Source organism: Pseudophryne corroboree, chromosome 4 (genome assembly GCF_028390025.1).
Source record: "Pseudophryne corroboree isolate aPseCor3 chromosome 4, aPseCor3.hap2, whole genome shotgun sequence".
Lineage (NCBI taxonomy): Eukaryota > Metazoa > Chordata > Amphibia > Anura > Myobatrachidae > Pseudophryne > Pseudophryne corroboree.
The window spans coordinates 85,929,794-85,955,513 of NC_086447.1; the positions used below are offsets into that span (position 1 = coordinate 85,929,794).

The following is a 25,720-nucleotide window of genomic DNA, read 5'->3' on the forward strand; positions in this document are numbered from 1 at the left end:
GGAACCCCAAAAAATAAAAATGGGGTCCCCCCTCCCGAGCAATAACCAGCACTGGGCTGATAGCCCAGTGCTATGCCCCGCACCCCTGGTGGCGGTGGGTGCGGGGTTCATTGTGTGTTAATATTGTTCTTTACAGGTGGCCTACAGGTCCCAGCAAGCCTGCCCCAGCATGCTGGCACTTGGAGAACCACAAGTGCCAGCATGCCTGGACATAAAGGGCCTGCTGGCACCTGTAGTCAACCTGCAAAGAATAGTAATATTGAAATCCCTTCAAATCTCCCCGCTACAAAATGCTTCTCCCCCCTCTCCCACATTGGACACCGTGGGATCAAGTGTCCTGTCCTCGGCTCTCTCGGTCTCGGGAGTGGACTGTGAGTCGGATGCCCCTCTAACCGTGAGATCCCTCTGCCAGATACTCTCTGCCTTCAAATCTGAACTCTCTAAAGATCTGACCTCTGCCATTCGTGAGGTCAAAACTGAGCTGGTAGCTCTAGGAGACAGGACGGACCAATTGGAACGCAAGATGGAGGAATTGGTCACCTCCCACAACGACCTACTCTCATCTCACGACCGCCAACAACAAGATCTGGATCAATTCAAATCCAAATTGGCGGATATGGAGAACAGATCAAGGCGAAACAACATTAAAATTCGAGGCATCCCTGATTCAGTCACTAACTCTGAACTGGAAGCCTACGCCACTGTCTTATTCAAGAAACTCCTCCCAAAGGCGGATGCCTCGGAACTCCTGATTGACCGCATCCACCGCCTCCCTAGACCCCGAACCGTCTCATCTAACCTTCCTAAAGACACCCTCCTTCGAGTCCATTTCTTCCCAGTTAAGGAACGCATTATGAGGGCCGCTAGAGAATCCAAAAATTCTGATACCCTGGGGGGTCTTCAGATTTTCCAAGACTTCTCTGCAGCTACCATAGCGAAGAGACGTGCCTTCACCCCCATCACCCTTGCTTTAAGAGCCCACGACATCCGCTACCGCTGGGGATTCCCAGTTAAATTGATAGTCTCAAACGATGACTCGACCTACATAATCTCCTCTCTAGATGCAGGCGTGAAATTATTGATGGACTGGGACATCTCCGTCTCGAAACCGCCTACAACGTCGCGTGCTGCTAACGTCAGCCATAATTGGTCGAACGACTGAATCACTGGACTGCCGAGCTGGGTCCTTTCGCAATCCATGCACCAGATCCTCCGATTCACGGAGGCCGTAGACCTCCTCCCCCCCTAGTGTGGGGAACTGAAAATATCCTTTTAATGTTTCTTTATACAATTGCAATGTTGTGCCTTAACAAAAGTTTGTTTCCTAGGTCTACAAGTTACGAGGCTACCCCCTCCCATGTTATTCAAATGTTGTTATATTTTAAGGGGCGACACCTTGCCCAGTTACTTACTTACTGACACCTACTAATTACCGACCCGTACCCTAGAGGGCGTATGTTCCTAATTAGAGAAGCCTACAATAGACCCTCACGCCCTAAGGTTACCCTCTTAGAAGTTGCTTTAGAGTGGCGGCGCAGGTTAATCTAGCCCGCCTCACCTTTTCTTGCACTACTGCTTTCCCCAGAATTTTTTTTTTTTCTCTCCTACCCCTGCAGTAGTCATGCAGGTCCAATATACCGGACCTTTTCTTTTCGTTGTTTTCCTCCTCCTCTCCTGTTTTATTCTCGACCCATGTATCCCCCACAGGTTCCCCCCCTCCTCGAGCTCCAGACTCGATCCACATCCCGGACTACCAACGCCTATTTGCACTCGGAGCAGATACGCTCCAATAGATATCCACAGACTCCTCTTTCTCGTGCCTAATATAGATTTCCAATGCTGAACCTCATATCTCTTAATGTTAAGGGACTGAACTCTCCCAACAAACGCAGATTGGCCCTTTCCTTCTTCCACCAACAAAAAGCTGACGTCATAGCTTTACAAGAAACCCATTTCTCTTCTGTCAGCCCCCCCCTTTTTAAAGATAGCCATTTCCCAGTGGGGTACTTTGCTAATGGCCCATCCAAAAGAAATGGAGTAGCCATCCTCTTTAACAAAAATGTCTCCTTTTCCCTACACTCTCAACTATCAGACAAAAATGGTCGATATGTTATCATAACGGGCCTCCTCAATGACAAACCGGTTACCCTGGTATCCCTCTACGCACCTAACTCTAACCAGGTCCCCTTTTTGCGAAAACTACTCCTTACTATACGAAATGTACTAAAGGGATCTTTGGTAGTTCTGGGTGACTTTAATCTTGTCTTGGACCCTAAACTGGACAAGTCCCGCCAATTCCCCCAACCTGTTCCAACCACTACCTCTGGCCCCTCCCTAGCCTTCCGCAACCTACTTGCAGAATTCGACATATACGACACCTGGAGGACACAATTCCCCTCAGGTCGAGAATACACGTTCCACTCCCTTGTCCATAACTCCTATTCTAGAATAGACCTGATTTTATGTGATAAATGGTCTCTCCAGAGAACTGATAGCGTGGATATTTTACCTATCACATGGTCGGATCACGCTCCCGGTTTTCTGGAAATGGAACCTTCTGGACACCTTCAATCCTCCCCGACATTGGCGTCTTTATCCCTACCTACTAAATAACCCCGTGTCAAAAAAAATAATATCTGATTCTATCGACTCCTATTTATCCACTAATTCCCCTCAAGACACCTCCCCTATCAACCATTGGTGTGCTTTTAAAGCCGTTACCCGTGGAGCCGCCATTCAGGCCGGCGCCACTCTCAAAAAACAAGCCTTTCAACAGCAGAAGGCCCTGGAAGATGTCCTGTCGGACCTTGAGACTAAGAATAAGGCCCATCCCTCCAAAACACTTAAAACTGAGATCTCTAGGGTCCGAGGTCAACTTCAAAAGCTGCTCCTCGCACGCACCCAAGCGGCCTTGAATAGAATGCGTCACAAATTTTACCTGTTAGGAAATAAGGCTGGCAAAATGCTTGCGCGCAAACTCCGCGTTCAACAGGCCAGAAATAGAATTAAATGTATCTACTCTCCCACTAAACAAAAGATCCTGAACCCCAAAGAAATAACGAACCAATTTGCAAACTATTACACCAAATTATACAACTTAGCAAATGACCCCTCCACCCCACAACCCTCCCCCCCGTCCATCTCGTCCTTCCTAGACGACCTCCCCCTTCCTACGCTTACACAGGACCAGCTCTCTTCTCTGAATGCCCCTTGGTCGGCTGATGAACTCTCCACAGCTATCAAATCTACACCCAGAAATAAAGCCCCTGGCCCAGACGGCTTTGTCTCCGACTTTTATACTACTTTCCACGACGCCCTTTCCCCCCTCCTGACCTCGCTATACAATACATTCTCAGACCGAGGCTCCCTCCCTCCAGAACTCTTAGAAGCGCGTATTGTTACTATACCTAAGCCCGGCAAAGACCCCGCCCTTGTGCACAACTACCGACCAATAGCACTATTAAACTGCGACATCAAACTATATGCCAAAATGATTGCAACCCGCATTAACAAATTCCTCCCTTCACTGATACACCCGGACCAGACTGGCTTCGTCCCTGGGAGACAAGCATCTGACAACACACGACGAGTCTTCAACCTGATAGACTCCCTATCTGGAGACCAGGGCCTTCTCTTACTTTCGCTAGACGCAGAGAAGGCGTTTGACAGACTAAACTGGGCATACATGCGCCAAACTCTCCTTAGATTTGGATTTAGAGATCGTATCCTATCCTCTATCCTAGCGTTATACAGCTCCCCTACGGCCCGGGTGTTCAGTGGAGGCTTCCTATCTGACCCTTTCCCCATTACAAATGGCACCAGACAAGGCTGTCCCTTATCCCCCCTGATCTTCGTCCTATCAATTGAACCCCTAGCAGCTAAAATAAGAGACAATCCCAACATTCCGGCAATTAAGTTCGGTTCATCCCTCCATAAACTGAGCCTCTTCGCTGACGATGTCCTCCTCTTTATCTCTAATCCCACTACAACGCTTCCAGCCGTACACGCCGTCCTAGATGAGTACAGCCATGCCTCTTATTACAAACTAAACACCACCAAAACAGACGCCCTCCCCTTCAACCTATCTCACTCCATCCCAGCACTCCAAGCTTCCTTCCCATATAACTGGCGAACTCACACAATTAAATACCTGGGTATCAACATTCCTACCTCCACTAAAGACGCCTTCTCTGCCAACTTAACACCCTTGATAGAATCACTGGAATCCCTTATGAAATCCTGGTCATCCTATGAGGTCTCTTGGTTGGGACGAATGGCGGCATTTAAAATGTCCCTACTTCCTAAACTAATGTATCTCTTCCGCACTATACCATACCCCTTCCCAAAGAAAGTCATTCAAACTTGCTCCTCTATCATGTCTAAATATATCTGGTCTGCAAAACCACCTTCAATGGCTCTCTCCAGAATGACCTTACCCAGAGCATTCGGGGGTCTTAATATACCTAATATTCCTCTATACCAAGAAGCCTCCCTCTTGGCCCCTATTAAATACTACTTCTCAACCCAATTACGCACTGGATGGATTGAGTTGGAGCAAATCCGTTCAAACCCAATCCCCCTAGCTGACCTTTTCCGTATCCCAAAGTCGCTCCGACCTACGCAACCATCCCTCCTCCCCTCCACACAAGCTGCTCTACAAATCTGGGACTCCCTATCGACCTCCCTATCATCGCCCGTTTCCCATATCTCCCAGATATCGATCTCTACATTAGCATCGATGATACCACATCTCAACTTATCCAAATGGAGAAACGCAGGAGTCATATCCCTAGGAGACCTCCTTGATGGTCTTTCTCTAAAACCTTTCTCTACTCTCCAGTCACAATACTCACTTCCAGCAACGGAGCTCTTCCACTATGTGCAAGTAGCACACTGGTGGAAGACGATCCCTCCTACTTACGCAACGCTTCACACATCCTCACATACTCTCTTTTCCCGTCTCTCCTCACCGGACTCCAAAGGCGACATCTCATACTGGTATAAACTTCGGATAACCCCTACCTCCCCCTCTAAATCAAACGCCCAAAAGAAATGGGAACAGGACCTGGGGAAAACCCTATCCCCAAAAGACTGGCGTCAAGTTTTTTTAACCTCGTATTCCATGACCCAGTGCCTAAACCACACTGAAATGCATATAAAACTAGTGAATAGAATTTACCAAACCCCAGACCGAATCCATAAATTCTGGCCCTCTCAAAGTAACAAATGTTGGAGATTATGCGGCTCGGTGGGACATATCTTCCACATATTCTGGACGTGCCCAAAGATCACTAGATATTGGATAGATGTATTTGACCTAATAAATAAAGTTCTGTCCACCCACCTAGCCCCAGACCCAACTCTAGCATTACTACAAGTTGTCCCCTCATCAATAACGCCACCTGCTAGATATGTCCTGGGCCACATCCTGATAGCCGCTCGTGCAAATTTAGCCCAAATGTGGAAACAACCCACACCTCCCACCTTGCTAAGAGTCATACATAAGACAAACCACCATTTCCTTATGGAGACGGAATCAGCTTCCTCCTCTCTCAACTACGCCTCCCTCAAAACGCGCTGGCTCGCGTGGCATAACTATATTTCCTCGACAGAAGGGTCTCAATATCTCCATAAACCCACCTCACCCCCACTTAGCCCACTTGGGCAACCCGACAATACCTGAACTATAGCATAACACATTTCATTACACCCCCCATTACCTAGGCATCTATACCCTCTTCTCCCGGTCAAGAGGCGACCATCACAAGACTTCCCCCCAACACCATCTTTTAAAGCGTACCTATAACTTCTGACCAACAACATTAGGCCACTATTACCTTACTGCAATGAACAAGTCTCTTCTATATGTCTCAACTCTTTTGATGTATTGTGTATACAAGGCTCCGATGTAACACTCCCCCCGATTCTAGTCTGGACTCCTACTCTCCTCCCCCCCCCCTCTCCCCCACCCCTAACATACCTACCTTTACAGTGTAATGATGTATCATCCCCCCCTTTTTCTTTGTTCTGTACCCCATAAAAATGTTTATCTTTTCAATAAAAACTATTGATTTAAAAAAAAAAAAAGAATAGTAATATTGTTCTTTACAGGTAGCCTACAGGTCCCAGCAAGCCTGCCCCAGCATGCTGGCACTTGGAGAACCACAAGTGCCAGCATGCCCGGTGTCAAAGTCAGAAAAATATCACTATGCACACTGCCATATTTGCACCTCATATGTGTCCCTGCTGCGCATGCGTGCGCTCTCCCGTGCGTGCGCATACTCGCTGTTGCGGGCACCCGCAGGCGCACGGTATGAGCATTTACGGTAGAGATTGTATGCGTCTAGCGGGCGACTCTTTCGTTACATATTTTAACCATATAATGTACTTTGTAGATTATGGTCCCTTTGATAGAATCTGAAAGTTTGGTTAATGTAGAATGTTCATGGACGGAGAAATCCCTCTTTGTTTGATACGAAGGGTCAGACAGGAGTAATACAGTGGTGTTTAGTATCCATCGGAAGAGTATTTAATTAGCAATATTCCGGTGTTGGTTTGAAGCGAATTAATCGCTCGTGCGAATAGTTATGGACATAAGAAGTTTATGTCCATTTACTATTATTTGCACTTACTTATCCATGCGGCGGGAAACCTAGTTTCCCACCCACCTGAGCAGTTGGAAATCGTCACAGCCCACCTGTATGAATCAACCTATGACCTTTTGTTATAATGCGAGGAGGAATTCCTGTGTCCAATGAACAATGAGATTGTAGGGACCATTGAATTGTATTGTGTGTGGGGCATAAATAGACAAGCCGATCACATCCAGCTCTCACTCTTCAACGGTTCTCATTGCTGATAATCGGAAGCTGGATGTCCAGAGGCGCATGCGATCGTTCCCCTTTGTGCGTAAGTTTTCTCCGCAATCATATTGTATTTCTTGTTATTGTGGGCCATTTCTCTCTCTCTCTCTTCTCCCCTTTCTCTCTTAATTTTCCTGCAAACGTAATTGTATTATATTGTATTTCCTGTGTAGTTATCTGGTTAGTTAGTCTATGTTATATTGTAGTGTGTGACTTGTATTGTATTATTCTTTTTGCAAGTAATAACATTCATATAAGGCGTTAGACCCTAAGCACGGTATCGGTGTATTTCTTATAGTGTTAAGTATTTTCAGAGCGTCGGTGACGCTCGAACAGCTTTTAAGATAATCAGGCTACACAAGGTTGCATCTACACTCTATCATTATACTAAGGTTTTGCTGCATAATACATTGTTTATGGTTTAGATATAAAGGTTTAACATTGTGAGCGTCAGCGCCGCTGGTGATCTCCTCGTGGTCCCGAGCGTCCGCTACGCTATAGCGAATCATTACGTTAGTCGGCAGTCAATAGCGTGCCTGCCTGTGATCTCTTGGCCGTGAGCGAACGTGACGCTTGAGCGTCTCGACCACGGCTAAGAGATTGTTACGCAACGTGCGTACCCTTACGGTACTCCATACGTGAATAGCGTACAGTGTTCTTAGACCTCATAAAGGGTGTTATATAAGATAAATATTTAGCTTTATCAATTGGCGGCTCGTCCTGTCCTTCACATATCTCTGCTAGGTAATTTCAGCAGACATTATCTATCAGCAAAGGGCGGGAGATCATATTCTTCGCAGTGCTGACGGGATAAGCGTCTGCTTCGCTTAGTAAAGGGTGCTGAGGGAATCCGGAACCGGAGGTAAGAACAACACGCTAGTGTCTTTTAAAACTGTTTTATTCTATCTTGCGTACGCACACACGCATATCTGCATTTCTTTTTCGTGTATTTTCATATATCACTCTCCTGTTTGCCATTTTAAATTGATAAAACGTGCTAAGAGAGATTTGCCGCTATTTCATAGTTAAAGTGTAAAAGTAATATAGTAAGGGATAAAGTGTAAAGCACACACGCAGCTCTACCTAAAGGTACAAGGAGAGATTGGTGTGGGGTTCAGTAGAGGATCGAGGATCATCTACATTGATAAACGTGTACATTGTGTTACGGTGGACATTGGTTTTGTGTACACGTGTCTCTAACAAAGGGCTGAGACTCGCGTACGCAAAGGCCGACGCACGCAGCGTAAATTACGCAACGGAGCGTCTGGGTACGCCCACGTAACTCAAGTCACACGATAGTGTTGATTTTTAACAAGCGAAATAGCGCAACAGGCGATAAATAGCGCAACAGGCGATAAGTAGCGCAACAGGCGATAAGTAGCGCAAGTTTATTTTAGTATTCGAAATTTAAATTAACAGATCCTTCTCCAAATTTACAACACATCTGGTCTAAAGAAAATTTCTGCGCAGAAATAGAAATAGAAACAAAAGTGTATATGTGGTGAGTGAGTGTTTGTTTTTACAATTTTGGGGATTGAACCACAGAAATCATCGAGTTCTCGTGAAGGTACATACGTGTAAGTGACATGCACAGTGGCTAGGGAGGCATCTCTGGTTAAACATAAAATTTGAGCATTAGAGTGTAGCGGACCAGGAGGTATAGCAGACCAGGAGGTCGTATAACAGACCAGGAGGTCTAGGTACAAAGAAGTCCGCTATAGAGACAAGGCACAACACCAAGAAGTGTTGGTGCAACACCCATATAGGACAATAAAGCTCAGGCTGAAGGAATTCGCAGCTGCCGAATGTCGATTCCACTGGTCGCTCCGTACATAAGATTAGTTGCTTATGTACTGAACGATTGTACCGCACGTAATTGTGTGCATTAGTTAGTAACCTGACCAGTACCATTTGTGTACGAACCCGGTCATAAACGCTATTTGTACATTCTAACGTGATTTGTGTAATTTTTTATTTTTTCAAAAAGGGAAGTTCGCTGGTCACTCAGGAATTATCCGACAACCCCACCTTTACTGGAAAGGGTTAATGCTCTTCGGATCATACCTACATGTTCCAGTAAACTAAGGTTAATAGGGGCCCTGGGTCGAGTACGCCAGCACTATATCAGTGTGTGGGCATATTGGTCGGCGTGGGCGAGTGAGTGAGGTGCTCGGTAAACTTCACCGTCAACCTATCTTTGAATATTTTGGTTTTTTGGGTTCGCTGAACACCCTGATATAGAGGTCAGAGGTAGAGCAAGCAACACCTGCAAATTATGGGGGCCAGTTGTTCAGGAAGGGGGCCGATCAACCTCGGTTCGGGTTGATTCTGTAAACCGACCAGTCGGGTCGGCAAGGTACGTAATGTGTGAAAAATACGGAAGACACACAGAAATTTTATGTGATGAATGGGAGAAAATGACTGTACATGACGGGGAGAAATTCCCAAGAATAGGTAGCTTTAGCCCAGAAGTGTTACTAAATCTAAGGAGAAGGATATGTCTCATTAAATCAGCAAAGAGACGAGTTAAACATTATGATTATTTGCAGTTATGGCAACAGGAAAGTGAATTGCAAAGAGAGTTAACTGACATATCTGACTCTTATCTTGGGAGGAGAGACATGGCAATGGAGAGAATTATGGTTGCGGAGAAGGGCACAAGGTTGAACAATAAAAACGCTCTTAGCAACTGTAGTATAGATGATAAGAATAAGTGTAATAAACATAACGATGATAATTGTAATACTGTTAAATGTACAACTATTAACCTATGCAAGTTGCACCCCATGTCAAACTTCCCTCAGGAATACAAACAAGAAAGTGAGCCCAGAACGATGTCTGCACCTCTTCCAGAAGCCATCCTACAAGACATCCAGGTGGACGCGACCAAATCGGTAAAGGCAAAAATCAAACCCCCTAACGGAGGGTCAGGTGAGGTCGTGTCCACAGGTACGTACAATGTTTTATATCATGCACAGACAAATGTACCTCATATTGTAGAACCAACGCAAGGTGATGTAATTGAGTTTAGTCCTGTCAGGGTGATCACAGTCCCCAATGGGAAGACTGACAATCAGGGAATTATTCCCGTCAAGGGCAGTGCATTGCGCCGTCCCTGGTCACGGATGGAATTGAGATCAATTATGTCTGAATTTCCTGATCCTAGGAAAAACCTAGTAGCATGTCAAAGGTTTGTTAAAGAACTAGGAAACTCCACAGAACCCACCAACAAAGAGTGGCGTACGGTGCTGAGGGCATGTTTGCCCTCCAGTGTTGACCCTGCGAAATTTATTGCTGATTGTAAATTAGACACGGAGGTACCTTGTACGGAGGAACACAATCAGGAATGTATTAAGCAGATCAACCGACAGTTGGAAGTATATTTCCCAGCCATTGTCGAGTGGAACAAAATCTTCTCCATAAGACAAAACAAAGGGGAAAGTACTTCTAATTATTTCCATCGGGCATTGCAGGACATGACTAGGTATACGGGTATAGAAAACATTGAAACAAGTGCATCGCACAGAGAAGTAGCAGTATCTGTGCTAATGGATGGTTTAAAGGAAGTGTTGAGAACAAGGATACAGATCACCAATCCATACTGGAGAGATAAATCAGTAATTGCATTAAGGGACTCTGCTGTTGGGCATGAGCAAACCAGCATCAAGCAAAGGGAAACAAAGGAGCCTCAGATCCCTGTGGGTAAGTCCAAGGTGATAAGGTGTTATAATTGCCAGAAGGAAGGCCATTATGCAAGAGATTGTAGATCAAGAAATTTACAGAAGGTATATAAACCCCCTAGACAACAACATAACCACGATATCCAAGGAAGCAGGGAAGTACAGGGAAAGCGGTTGATGGTGATGAGCATCCGAGCGTTTGAGGAGGCATCAAATCAACCAAGGCCCCATTTCACTGACACTTGGAGGAAGCCCAGGGTTTGTTATCATTGTAAAAGAGAAGGGCATTATGCCAGTAACTGTAACATCCCACGTAAGGTCAGACCCCCTAGACAATGAAAATGACACACCAAATTACAATCAGGGATCATATAGGAAGAATTTTGAGCCACACCCATGATATGTAGTCAGGAAAGGTGATCATTAGGACTGATGGTAAGCCTGAGGTAACAGTTAATAAATTGGGAGGTCATTCCCTGAAGACACAGGAATGACCGGGTGAAACGTTGTAAATGTATCTGTGAAATGTTTATTTTTCTCTCTCCCCATCTCTGACGATTATTGGTAGGACTCAAACATTGCATATCTACTTGGTCTTTGCAGAAGTCTACCAAACCCCAGCATGACCTATCCGCATCAATGTATTCTGGCCAGATACAGACAGTGGAATATGGAGGTGCTGGTGGGAGGGACTGCGCAAGGAAACCATTGGACATGTAGATATGACAGCCTGATGATCTGACAATGTTTTAAAATGTTTGAAAAATGTTTTTTCCCCTGTTGTTGTTCACTGTTGATTTATGTGATATATATATATATATGGATTGTTCTCTCTCTCTTTTGTTTTTTGTTTTCTCTCTCTTCTCACTCTTGTTTCCATGTTTTAAAGATGGTATGTCACACATCAGCTAGACAAATGGTAATGCAAGATTTTTGCTCCTTACAGAAAGATCGCTGGTTTGGAAGAAAGATTGCATCACCGGAGTGTTCGTTTGGAAGACTGAGAGACGGCACCTTTAAGATGACGACAGAACAGGAAGAACAACAAAGACTAGAGAACTTAATTATCGTAACAAGTCTCTCTCCCCCTCAAAACTGATTTTCTGTACCCCATTACAAATTTCTTCTTTTCTCCTCCTGTAAGATGGACTTGCCACAAGAGACTGTGATCCGGATTTTCCTGTTGACCATGATGTTGACCAGAGCAGTCTGTTCCGGCGAGAGTACCATGGAGGTCGAGAAAGGTTCTGGAATGGGTTCTGATGACAGAGATGGAGGCGTAGTTTTCCAAGAGCAACCTAATCAACAAGCAAAGGCGAGTACCGGAAACGATCTAGCAGCCATGTTATTTGTAAACATTGTGAAGGATTGTTAGCTGAAGAAAACTGTATCTGTAGGCTCTGTGACAATGTAGTTGAGGATGGGTGCATTAAGAAATGCCAATCCAGTTTTAATATCCATATGGACCGGCACCCCTTGAGTGACTATCACTCCTTAGTGGGTAGTGTGTTAAATCAGACAGATTGTTGGGTATGCTCTCAAGTACCTCAAGGTCATAGCAAATCAGGACTAGTACCATTTCCTTTAACGATAGGGGAGGTACTTGAGCTAAAGGGTGGGAGACCGGTGGACAGGAGGTTTAATATCTCCAGTCCTCCTAGTTTGAAGCTCCACCAATATCATGTGGATAGGTCCCTAATATGTTTTAACATTACCAATCCCCGAAAGCCGGGAAATTGGGAAGTGTCATGGAGTAACCAAACCATGACCTTTTCATATAGAGCAGATAGAATGCCGACAGATACAGAACTTATACGCCACATAGCCAGTAGAGAAAAATCTTTCCGATATAGGTATGCCCTAGGAAGTAGGATTACGAGAGTTGGAGAGGTATCACCAGGATACTGCGCACATATCGTACAAACTGATACGTGTACTAAACAGATGGGAGCATTAGGGTTAGGAGATTTCACATGGAAGATGTGTAATATGGTTATGTCCTACTCCGTCCCATATGTTCTCCCCGATGATGCATATTTCATATGCGGGAGGAAGGCGTATAAGTGGCTTGCCCCAAACTCTGAAGGATTGTGTTATATTGGAAAAGTACTGCCTGAAGTAATGACTGTATCACATGCCAAAATGAAAGATATACACCGTGTTGCCCAAGCTCCTTATACTCACACCCACTACGAGCACGTAGTTAAACGGCACCTGATAGAAAGAACAGAGCATCCGGCCTCTGACATGATCCATGAATCCACCGGGATTCAGTTTCTAATCGCGTTAGACATCACTCGCACCGCCAGAGGAGTGTTGAATTATAAATACATATCTGCGCTTGCAAATTTGTTAGACAATATCACAGAAATGTATGATGACACGTTTAGGTATACTGGAAGAGAACTTCAAGCTTATAAAACAGAACTGGTTCAGCATAGAATGGTTCTTAATTATCTCACAGCAGTGACAGGCGGATATTGCGTCACACTGGCAACGCAGTACGGCGTGAAATGCTGCACATATATAACGAATAGTACCGAGGACCCGGTCGAGGTCATAGACCAAAAGATGGACGATATTCTCCAATTGAAGTGGGAATTTCGCAGGAGACACAATCTCACTCTTGCTGCTGTAGGTAATGAGCTGACTGGTTGGGTGTCATGGTTGAACCCGCGAAATTGGTTCTCTGGTTTAGGAGAATGGGCTCAAGGAGTCATAATGGATGTTGGGAAGTTTCTTCTATGTATCTTAGGTGTTGTCATAGCCATTGGCTTGATATTTAGATGCGGTCAGGCTTTAATGAAGTGCAAACGTAGTACCAGGGTAATGAGTTTAAGGAGTGAAGAAATTGTAATTCCAATGGATTTGATTTATGAACCAAATGTAGAAACAATGATGTGATGAAAATGCGATTTCTACGGTCCGTTTCTTTCACCTGTTTTTCTGGTTTTTCCAAAGTAAAAAGACCCACTTTTGACGAGGAATTTGATGATCCTGTATACAGACAACTGATGGATTAAAGAAGAAGTTTTGACAACCTAATACACAGATATTTGATGAACAATGCCATAGACCCCCAGTTTCCCTAGAAATTTTAAAATTACGCTAGCCCAACACTTTTGTAAGCCTATGGACATTGACAAAGCTTTTTGCCCACACGCCTTTTGGCAAAAGCACAAAGAAGACAGCATTCAACAGACACCGAACAAGACTTCAACCGACAAATGTTCATTAACCTGACATAGAATACCACTGCATTTACCGTAATTATGTCTTTTCTTCATCTCTACAACCTTCAGGTAATTACACACATAGTCGATAGGGAATACAGGCACAGATATCAGCAATCACATATTCCCCCATTCATGTATCATCAACTAAAATGTGCTCCCCATTTTGTTGCAACCAAAATCCGAAAAGAGCTCGGTAAAGTTTGACAGCCCATCCACAGACCCGTACCACGGGATAAGAAGGAATTCAAATGTATACTTCGCAATACCTCGAAGCTTGATTTAAAACACGTATGGCACGATGATACATGACCCCCAAACACGGATTCATACACACATGCTTCTGCTATCTCACTAGGTCATACCCTTTTTCCTACCTTCTCCTCTCCTCCCCTACCCAACCATGGAAATGTATTTACACTTGACATATATTTTTCTCTTTTTAAAATGTTTTAGGAAGTGGCAGTTATTGTTGACTGCCAAAGGGTGGACTGTCAAAGTCAGAAAAATATCACTATGCACACTGCCATATTTGCACCTCATATGTGTCCCTGCTGCGCATGCGTGCGCTCTCCCGTGCGTGCGCATACTCGCTGTTGCGGGCACCCGCAGGCGCACGGTATGCGCATTTACGGTAGAGATTGTATGCGTCTAGCGGGCGACTCTTTCGTTACATATTTTCACCATATAATGTACTTTGTAGATTATGGTCCCTTTGATAGAATCTGAAAGTTTGGTTAATGTAGAATGTTCATGGACGGAGAAATCCCTCTTTGTTTGATACGAAGGGTCAGACAGGAGTAATACAGTGGTGTTTAGTATCCATCGGAAGAGTATTTAATTAGCAATATTCCGGTGTTGGTTTGAAGCGAATTAATCGCTCGTGCGAATAGTTATGGACATAAGAAGTTTATGTCCATTTACTATTATTTGCACTTACTTATCCATGCGGCGGGAAACCTAGTTTCCCACCCACCTGAGCAGTTGGAAATCGTCACAGCCCACCTGTATGAATCAACCTATGACCTTTTGTTATAATGCGAGGAGGAATTCCTGTGTCCAATGAACAATGAGATTGTAGGGACCATTGAATTGTATTGTGTGTGGGGCATAAATAGACAAGCCGATCACATCCAGCTCTCACTCTTCAACGGTTCTCATTGCTGATAATCGGGAGCTGGATGTCCAGAGGCGCATGCGATCGTTCCCCTTTGTGCGTAAGTTTTCTCCGCAATCATATTGTATTTCTTGTTATTGTGGGCCATTTCTCTCTCTCTCTCTTCTCCCCTTTCTCTCTTAATTTTCCTGCAAACGTAATTGTATTATATTGTATTTCCTGTGTAGTTATCTGGTTAGTTAGTCTATGTTATATTGTAGTGTGTGACTTGTATTGTATTATTCTTTTTGCAAGTAATAACATTCATATAAGGCGTTAGACCCTAAGCACGGTATCGGTGTATTTCTTATAGTGTTAAGTATTTTCAGAGCGTCGGTGACGCTCGAACAGCTTTTAAGATAATCAGGCTACACAAGGTTGCATCTACACTCTATCATTATACTAAGGTTTTGCTGCATAATACATTGTTTATGGTTTAGATATAAAGGTTTAACATTGTGAGCGTCAGCGCCGCTGGTGATCTCCTCGTGGTCCCGAGCGTCCGCTACGCTATAGCGAATCATTACGTTAGTCGGCAGTCAATAGCGTGCCTGCCTGTGATCTCTTGGCCGTGAGCGAACGTGACGCTTGAGCATCTCGACCACGGCTAAGAGATTGTTACGCAACGTGCGTACCCTTACGGTACTCCATACGTGAATAGCGTACAGTGTTCTTAGACCTCATAAAGGGTGTTATATAAGATAAATATTTAGCTTTATCACCAGACATAAAGGGCCCGCTGGCACCTGTAGTCTACCTGTAAAGAAAATATTAAAATAAAACGCCACACGTTTTGAAAATAAGCTTTATTAAACTGGGTCTTCAACTGGGGGCGGCGGCCTTTAAGCTCTTTTGCGTGGCCGCCGCCTTCCCAGGGCTTCCGGCGTCTTCACCTGGGGGGCGCCACCCCCCCAGGGCTTCCAGCGTCTTCACCTGGTGGGCGGCGGCTGCTAAGCTCTTTTGCATAGCCGCCGCCCAGCCAGGACTTCCGGCCGTCTTCTTTCTTCAGGAGCTCTTCACTGCTCCTCCTCCGCCGTCGGACTGACTCTCCTTCGCCTCGCGCTGACTTATATAAGTCAGCCGGAGGGGGCGGGGCGATGACGCGGCGAGCCGTGATTGGCTCGTGGCGGCCATCTTGAATTTCCAAAATGACGCTGAGGCGCCATTTTTGAAACTGGAACCGCTCCGCTGCCAAACTCTGCAGGATAAAGCTAAATTTCCGCCGCCCGCTCCACCGCCGCCTGCACCACCGCCGCATCCCGCACCATCGCCGCATCCAGCCACCCGCACCTCCTCCGCCAGCGTCGCCCACACAGTGATTGACAGCGGATCCAGTGACGGATCCGCTGGCCAATCACTGTGGCCTCACTGACAGGGACGTGCTTTCATAGGTTGAAAGCAGTCCCTGTATGAAAGCGGCACCACTAATGGTGCCGCTTTCCCATATATTTTCAATGGGCTTTTTACAGCCCATGGCTAGTCCCCGCCCCCCGCTCCCCATACTTTCCCCAGTGACAACGGGAGGCACCACGATCGGTGCCTCCCAACACACATAAAGAAAACAGCAATGTAAAGAATAATATTAAGAAGATACATATGACACAGAATATGTGTCATATGCATCTTCTTTGTACTATCTTAATCATTAATGACAGGGGAGGCACTGCCTCCCCTGACTGCACTTCCCTGTCAATCAGGGTGCGCATCCAATGAACACACATCCGGGCATATTTATTACTGACTCACGCTCAGGTACATTGAGCTTCCTTGAAAGAGCTGTAGGTGAAACGTGCGTTGGAGGTTTCTTGGGGCCTCTGTGCGCACAGAAGACTCCAGCACCACAATCCTGCAGCTAGGTTGATCTTCATCTTTTCAGGTATTTCTTCTACTCATTTCAGCTGCTCTCTCATCAGCCGCGACTCTAAGTGACCTCCCCGCTCTGCCTCAGGAGGTCATTAGTGACCAACGCTGAAAAGCAGAAACAACCCTATCTTCCTTCCCTGTGCCACCTCCTCTGGATTTTTATCCCCTGTCCTATACATTGTATGTCATGGAACAGCAGATCCACAAGGGGAATAACATAGTAACATAGTTAATGAGGTTGAAAAGAGGCAAAATGCCCATCAGGTTCAACCTGTATTCTGTACTAAGCAGAGTTCATTATAATGTCCCTGCTGAAGTAATGTTTTATGTCTAGTTAACAACTATAAATCATGTTCCTCCCAGATTATCAATGTCAATATTTTAAATGCTATAACCTTGGATATCTTTTTCAGTCGGAAATTTATCCAATCTGTTTTTAAATGCATTTACAGAGTCCGCCTTCTCTAGCAGGGAATTCCAAATCCTTATTGCCCTAACAGTGAAGAACCCTTTCCTACGTTGCGTAAGGAATTTTCTCTCCTCTGGCCTCAGCGAGTGCCCTCGTGTCCTAGTTTTTTTTAATAAACAATTCCTCTGATAACACTTTGTAATGTCTCTTTACTTATTTGAAGATATTAATAATGTCCCTTCTTAGTCGCCTCTTTTCCAGTGTATACATATTCAACCTAGTAAGCTTTTCCTCGTAATCCAGTCCCTCTAGCCCTTTAATCAATTTTGGTAGCACGCCTTTGAACCCTTTTGAGTTCACAGATATCTTTTTTATAATTTGGTGCCCGGAATTGAACACAATATTCCAGGTGCGGACATACCAATGATTTGTACAGCAGCAGGATTACACTCTCATCCCTTGTCTCAATTCCCTGTTTTATGCATGCTAGCACCTTACTTGCCTTCTTTGCTGCACTTTGACATTGTATACAGTTATTAAGACTATTATCAATGAGTACCCCCAAATCTTTTTCCAATACTGTTACCCCTATAATTTCCCCATGTAATATGTAGGATGCAAGTTAGTTTTTAGTGCCGAAATGCATAACTTTGCATTTTTCTATATTGAACCTCATTCTTCATTTAGACGCCCAGATTTCAAGTTTAGATAAGTCATTCTGTAGAGACTCCACATCTATTTCCGAATTAATTACCTTACACAGTTTAGTATCATCTGTAAAGATTGACACTGTGCTTTCCAGACCTATTTCTAGGTCATTGATAAATATGTTGAACAGTAGTGGCCCGAGTACGGACCCTTGTGGTATTCCGCTGACTACTGGTGCCCAGCTGGAGGACATCCCATTGACCCCTTCTCGCTGTACCCTGTTATTCAGCCAGTTACTTATCCATGTACAAATAGTTTTTCATAGGCCAAGCGCCTTTAATTTGATGATCAGTCTCCTGTGAGGCAATGTATCGAAGGCTTTTGCAAAATCTAAGTAGACCACATCCACTGCTTTTCCCTGGTCAAGATTGTCGCTCACTTCCTCATAGTAGCTAACTAAGTTAGTTTGACATGATCTGTCCCTCACAAACCCATGCTGGGTCTTGCTAATAATCTTAGCGGTTTGCAGATACTCCTGTATACTATCCCTTAAAATACCTTCCAATATTTTCCCCACTATAGATGTCAAACTAACTGGTCTGTAGTTACCCGGATGATTTTTAGATCCCTTTTTAAATAATGGCACTACCTCAGCTATACGCCAAGCCTTCGGTACCATGCCTGATCTAACTGAACTATTGAAAATCAAGTATAGGGGTCTTGCTAGTTGTGACCTAAGCTCCATAAGAACCCTCGGGTGAAGTCCATCTGGGCCAGGTGATTTATTAATCTTAATTTTGCTTAGTCTCTCCCAGACTACTTCTTCACCTAAACAAGTATCTAGCCATGAATCATTGCTGTCACTATCGTTATGCACTACTCCCACTGTCCTTTCTTCTCTGGTGAACACCGATGAAAAACATGTGTTCAGTATTTCCGCTTTTATTTCGTCATCTTTTATCAATAATCCAAATTCATCTTTTATTGGACCTACGTTTTCCTTTTTTAACCTTTTACACTTTATGTATTTAAAGTGCACATACACTGTTATCTTGCATTTATTCCTTCTTAGGAAGGATACACAGATGCATGTATATATTTGTTTCTGTCATCCCAAGCAGACTAATATGTTTCTCAGTCTATAATCATTTGAGGTCTAAATTATATGGACTAGATGAGGACCGTGGAGTATTTTTAATTGTTATTTTTTCACACACATTTTTTGTTTCACTGCTAGACATATTTCACCTCACTACCTTACCAGATACACATTACCCCTATACACCACCACCCCTATATTATTTTAAATATAAATATATATAGATAACATGTAAATTTCTTCATATACATGTCTTTCATTGAAGTTTTATATTTTATACTGCTATATAGAGAAGTGTCCCATCAAAACAGTACTTTTTCTGCTTTCTCTCTCCAATTGTTTTGGAATGGTCTGAGGCAGTGGTTCTCAAATTGTATGCCTAGGCACCCTAGGGCACCTTGAGGCAATTGCAGGGGTGCCTTTGATTGGTGATCAAGGACCAATTTAAATGTTATGGTCAATGTAATAGGCAAAACCAGTGCTGGTTTCTGTCAATCATAAAACATGTGGACAACTTGAATCAAATATTATCACTCACCACACAATTGAACCTAAGAACGATATTTAAACACAATTTACTTAATTTTATATTTCTTTCTAAATTTCCAATAAGAAACTTTTGGCTAAGGGGTGCAGTAAATTCAAAACAGTTTGGGAACCATTGGTCTGAGGAACATGACAAAGAGTTCAAGGTGTTGACCAAGGGGGGTCATTCCGAGTTGATCGCTCACTGCCGTTTTTCGCCGCATATCGATCAGGCTAAAAACCGTCTGTTATGCGCATGCGTTTGGGCCGCAGGACGCACTCGCCAAGTAATTTCACACAAAACAAAGCAATTTTACACAGGGCCGAACAACGCTTTTCAGTCGCTCTGCTGATCGTTGAGTGATTGACAGGAAGTGAGTATTTCTGGGTGGTAACTGAGCGTTTTCCGAGAGTGTGCTAAAAAACGCAGGCGTGTCAGGTAAAAACGCAGGCGTGCCTGGGGAAACGGGGGAGTGGCTGGCCGAACGCAGGGCGTGTATGTGACGTCAAACCAGGAACCAAACAAGAAAAAAAGACCAATCTGTGCGCAACAGGATTACCTCTGATGAAACGACCGGGGCTAATGGTCGAGAAACGCGTTAGGTATTAGCTCTGGAGTGACCTCTGTATTTGGATCATCTACTATTGCCCTAATTATTGGGTAATTTGAACATTATTGAACCCGCAGCAAGGGACTCTGTTCATCTCGGTACATTGGACTCCGGCTACAAAGGTAAAATCAGCCGTGCTAGCTGATTAGCTTCCAGGCAGTACGGTGAATGTCAGCTACCACTGCCGTAATTGCTGGGTAATTACTACATCTTAAACCCGCTGCAAGGGACTCCGTGTATCAACGTGCATTGGATACCGGCTGTTAAGGAAATTCCAGCCGCACTATCTGGTTGGTAACCGGGCGACGCAGTGAATGCCGGTACGTGGAATACAGATAACGGAGGTCTCGGGTGATTCCAGCTAGTGAACCAGCACAAGTACAAGTGTCAGCACGAGACGGTTACTCTGCAAAAATATCCCCACTAAACAGCTCCTTACATCAGTGGCACGGGGAGGATATTCACCGCTCAGCTAGAGGAGACACTTGTTACATACCGACGGTACCCAATTGTATGGTATACAAATGGTCTAATTATATGGTGATCTTTTCTCGTTATAATCACAGTACTGTGTTATAGACATTATTTATACAAAGTAACTGATTCCTTTGGATGAACTTATAGGTGTATCACACCTCATTTAAATACAGGCTGGCCAGCATATGTGGACATTCTACGTTTAATGGATCAGTGCACTGCATTGTGATTTTCATTAAGGGATTTTATTCTGATTACTATATCACGAGTTAAGTTTAGAGTGATTGTGGTATTTTTGCGGGTTCTTTTATATGATCCAGATGGTTTAAAATTTGCTACAAATTGTTCAACTTTACTGTGAGGTCACTTCTGAATTATATAGTGTATACTGTATATTTTATATATATTACATTTTATTTATCTTATCCATATTCTGGATTATTAATAAAACTATTATATTTTAGAAATTAATCCTGTTGCGCACAGATTGGTCTCTTTTTTTCTTGTATCTTGTTTTGTGGGGGTTAGCAAGTTTCCCCTTTCTACCAAATTGTGCAGCAATAGGAAGTTCTTTTAAGGTTGCAAGTTTCGGGCGCCCATTTTCCTTGTTTTTTTCAGGAACCAAACAGTCTGCAGTGATCGCAATCTAGGAGTAGGTCTGGAGCTACTCAGAAACTGCAGGGAAATATTTAATAGCAGAACTGCTAACCTTTCGTTAGCAATTCTGCTAAGCTAAGATACACTCCCAGAGGGCGGCGGCCTAGCGTGTGCATTGCTGCTAAAAGCAGCTAGCGAGCGATCAACTCGGAATGAGGGCCCAAATTCCAAGATCTCAATACGATCGAGTATCTCTGGAATGTACTGGGAAGTCCGAGTTATGGAGGCCCGACCTCACAACTGCTGCTAATGTCTTAGATACTACAGGACACCTTCAGACCCTCAATGGATCAGAGCTGTTTTGGCAGCACTAGGGAAACCTATACAATATTAGGTAGGTGCTTTTAATGTAATGGCTGATCATGTATAGAGGGGAGAGGAGAATACTGTTTGGAGGTAAGTAACCTCAGCATTTGTGAAGACAGAACTGGAAATCCTGCTCTCGCATCACTTTATAAAGTTTACTGTATACTCCTGCAAACAGCTTGCATATATTCAAAGAAAAAGGATGGATATAAAAATCAATTACCTGCAGTACCAAACACAGACTTAATCTCCTTCATGGCCTCCTTGTAAACGTCGGGCTCCGAAATAATGAACGCAAGTGCCCAAAATGCTATCTAACAAAGAGAGTTATATGTGAGTCATAGGAGACACTGTAAATACAGATCTACGCAAATGTTATTTTTTCAAAGGAACCTGGTGGCTAATGAAAACTCTCCCTGCTATGGTGGTGTAGTGGTTAGCATTGCTGCCTCACAGCATTAAGGTCAGGAGTTCAATTCCTGACCAGGGCCTCATCTGTTTGGAGTTTGTATGTTTTATTTTGTTGGTGCTCGGTTTCTTCTCCACTCTCCGAAAACATACTGGTACTGCAGGTTAATTGGCGTTTGACACAAAAATTAACCCTAACCCTAGTGTGTTAGTGTGTGTGTGCGCGCACACACTTGTGTATTAGGGAATTTAGACTGTAAGCTCCAACAGAGCAAGGATTAATATGAATGAAAAATATTCTCTGTACAAAGTATATAATTAAAAGATATTAAAGATAAACAATAATAAAATTTTTAGTCTAGTTTAGGTAAAAATAATAATAATAATAATAATAATAATAATAATAATAATAATAATAATAATAATATTAATAACAACCCCCCCCCCCAAAAAAAAAAAAAAAAAAAAAAAAAAAACAGCCACGATGATTGACATGTCTAAGAAAAAAACACCCAGTTTATTTAAATATAATGCACCTCCTATAGGGACATTTAACGGTTATCTCTGTATCACATGCCTTGACCTACTGAGTTTTTAGTGACTTCTAAGAATGTTATATATCACAGCAGGGGTGCAATATCACGGGTCAGACGTTACATAGTACACATATGCTGGTAAAGATATATTTGTTTGATGGTTTGTGACATCAGAGGGAATCGCAGTTATGTTTTTATTGTAGTAAAGAAGCCACTATGGTGCCCAGGATTATTCCATGTAAGACTCTCATAAGAGAAGGACATTGGCATTTTGGTCGCTGGTACTTACAGGATTGGCATTCGCCTGGGATGCCCACAGCAGCAGCAGGCTGTTGTTATAAGTGGAATTCCCGCTGAGAGTGTCCAGCAGATGGTGCAGCAGTGTCTGTGAAGATGAGGAAGCCTTAGTGACAACATTTTTACATGAAGTACGGAAAATTACCAACACAACGGGGCAACCACTCGTGGGTTAAATATACATTATGGTAAGAACTTACCGTTGATAACGGTATTTCTCCACAGGTTCCACGGGATAACAATGGGATATGAAGGAGCGACAGCAGATTGGCGCCAAACGATCACAAGCTTTCAGGCCTCCCAGGATGCAACGGGCCCGTCTATATATCCCCACCCACTGGCTCAGGCAAATCAGTTGGATTCCAAAGCATCTAGGCAGGAGCATCATGTAGAGCCCTAATCAGTCAAGAAGAACACACATGCACACTCTTCCGTACAAGAAGGAAGAGGTTTAGTGAGTAGCAAGATCCTCAAATCAGGTGCGTCAGGGAGGGATCCCTCTGGAACCTGTGGAAATACTGTTATCAACGGTAAGTTCTTACCATAACGTATTTTTCTACGGCAGGGTCCACATGTTATCCACAGGATAACAATGGGATTTCCCAAAGCAATGTTTGTCGTGGGGACACTCCTGATTGGACAGGAGAACCTTACGCCCGAATTCAACGTCATGAGAGGCAAAAGTATCCAAGCATAATGTCTAATGAATGTGTGGCTGCCTTACATATCTGTTCTGCAGAAGCACCATGTTGTGCTGCCTATGAAGGACCTACCTTACGAGTAGAGTGAGCAGAGACATTAGCCGAAACAGGGAGATCAGCTTGAGAATATGCTTCCGAAATCGTCATTCAAAGCCCTCTAGCCAGCATCTATTTATTAGCAGGCCATCCTCTCTTGTGGCGTCCATAGAAAATGAAGACAGAATCTGTCTTTCTGATGGCACTGGTGCGATCCACGTAGATCCTTAATGCTCGGACTATGTCCCACGACGCATCTCTCGCAGAAAGTCCCGATACCTGAAAAAACCAGGACTACAATTTCTTCATTAAGGTGGAATTTAGACACCACCTTAGGAAGATACCCAGACCTAGTTCTGAGAACTGCTTTATCTGGATAAAAAAAAAATCAGAAAAAGAGAACATGACAGCGCTCTTAAATCTGACACTCTTCTAGCTGATGCCATAGGCAGTAGAAAGAGAACTTTAGCTGTCAACCATTTAAGACTTTATTAACTGGTTCAAACGGAGCAACTTGAAGGGCTTTGAGGACTAGACTTAAGTCCAAAGGCACTGTAGGAGGAACAAAAGGAGGTTGAATGCGCAGCATTCCCTGAAAAAAGTATGCACAGCCTGTAAATTGGCAATTTTCTTTTAGAACCCTACAGTCAATGCTGATACTTGCACTCTCAAGGAAGCCACCTTCAAACCTTTATCCATTCCCGCCTGAAGGAAATCTAAGACCCTGGAAACATGGAAAGATTTCGGGTCCATATTTCTTTCCCTGCACCATGAATATAGGCTTGCCATATTCGGTGATAAATGCGAGCTGAGGAGGGTTTCCTTGCTCTGAGCATTGTTTGAATTCCCTGTTGTGAGAATCCTCTTGACTTCAGGATAGAGGTTTCAAGAGCCACGCCGTCAACGATAGTTGATCCAGATGCCTGTGATAACAAGGACCCTGCATTAGTAGATCTGGACATTGATTGAGCAGAAGTGGAGTATCCATCGACATTCTCTGCAGATCTGTGTACCAATGCCTTCTGGGCTAAGCCGGAGCTATGAGAATCACGGCACCCTTTGCTTCTTTTATTTTCCTCACCACCCTGGTAGCAGGATGATCGGAGGAAATAGATACGCCAGTGAAAATCCCAATTTCACTGACAAAGCGTCCACAAAGATCGCTCCGGGATCCTTTGTTCTTGCCCATATGCAGGCACTTTGTTGATCAGACGGGACGTCATGAGATCTATCTCTGGCAAACCCCACTTTCTACTAGAATCTGAAAGACTTCCGGGTGTAGAGCCGATTCACTTGCTTGAATGGCGTGTTGACTGCGAACATCCGCTTCCCAGTTTAGGACTCCCGGAACGAATACTGCAGACAATGCTGGAAGATGGAGTTCTGCCCACTTTAGCATGTGACTTACCTCCTTCATTGCTGTTTGGCTGTGCGTTCCGCCCTGATGGTTGAGGTACGCCTCTGCCGTTAAATTGGTCGAGCGGATCTGGACTGGTCTTCCTTGAAGAGTGTCCTTTTCCTGAATCACTGTCATGTATATGGCCCGAAGTTCTAACAGGTTTATTGGCAGGCAACTTTCTTCTGTGGTCCATTGTCCCTGGAACCATAATCTTCCGGACACTGCTCCCCAGCCCTGAAGACTGGCATCTGTTGTCAGGATCCCCCATCTGATATCAAAAAGGTTTTCCCTTTGTCTAGATGGGATGTCTGTAGCCACCAGGCTGATAACTTTCTTACCTTGTGTAAAAGTACCATAGTCTGTTTCTTTATTGTCTAATGTATTCCATTCCATCTGGCCAGAATCAGACGCTGACGAGGTCTTGAGTGGAATTGTTCATACTCCACCATGTCGATTGTTGACACCATCAAACCCATTAGTTGCATAGCTGCGTGGATAGATATTTTTTGACTGTGTAACAACTCCTGAGTACTTGACTGTACCTTGGATAGCTTGTTCCAAGGTAATCAATTTTCTGCAGACTTGAATTCAGTACAGTCCCACAGTGAGTTATCTGTTGTGACGGAACCAGAGATGACTTTGCCCAATTTATGAACCACCCGTGCCTCTGCAGTCAAGTCATTATCTGTTGGAGATGGCACAGAAGCTTTTCCTGTGATTGTGCCAGGATAAAAAAGGTGGTCGAGGTATGGCAATTTTCTTATCCCCTTCTTGCAGAGATAAGCTGCTATAATCATCATCATTTTGGTACATACT

The 25,720-nt window shown here is 44.0% G+C and overlaps 1 protein-coding gene across 1 annotated transcript in view; it reads right to left on the reverse strand.

The window, feature by feature from the left end:
• Nucleotides 1-25,720, reverse strand: part of LOC134908950 (24-hydroxycholesterol 7-alpha-hydroxylase) — a 182,836-nt gene that overhangs the window by 95,039 nt on the left and 62,077 nt on the right. The window contains exons 6-7 of the mRNA XM_063915222.1: nt 22,761-22,856; nt 21,751-21,841 (exon numbers count right to left, since the gene is read on the reverse strand). Of these exons, the coding sequence (XP_063771292.1) occupies nt 21,751-21,841; nt 22,761-22,856 (187 nt within the window). The remainder of the gene's footprint in view (nt 1-21,750; nt 21,842-22,760; nt 22,857-25,720) is intronic.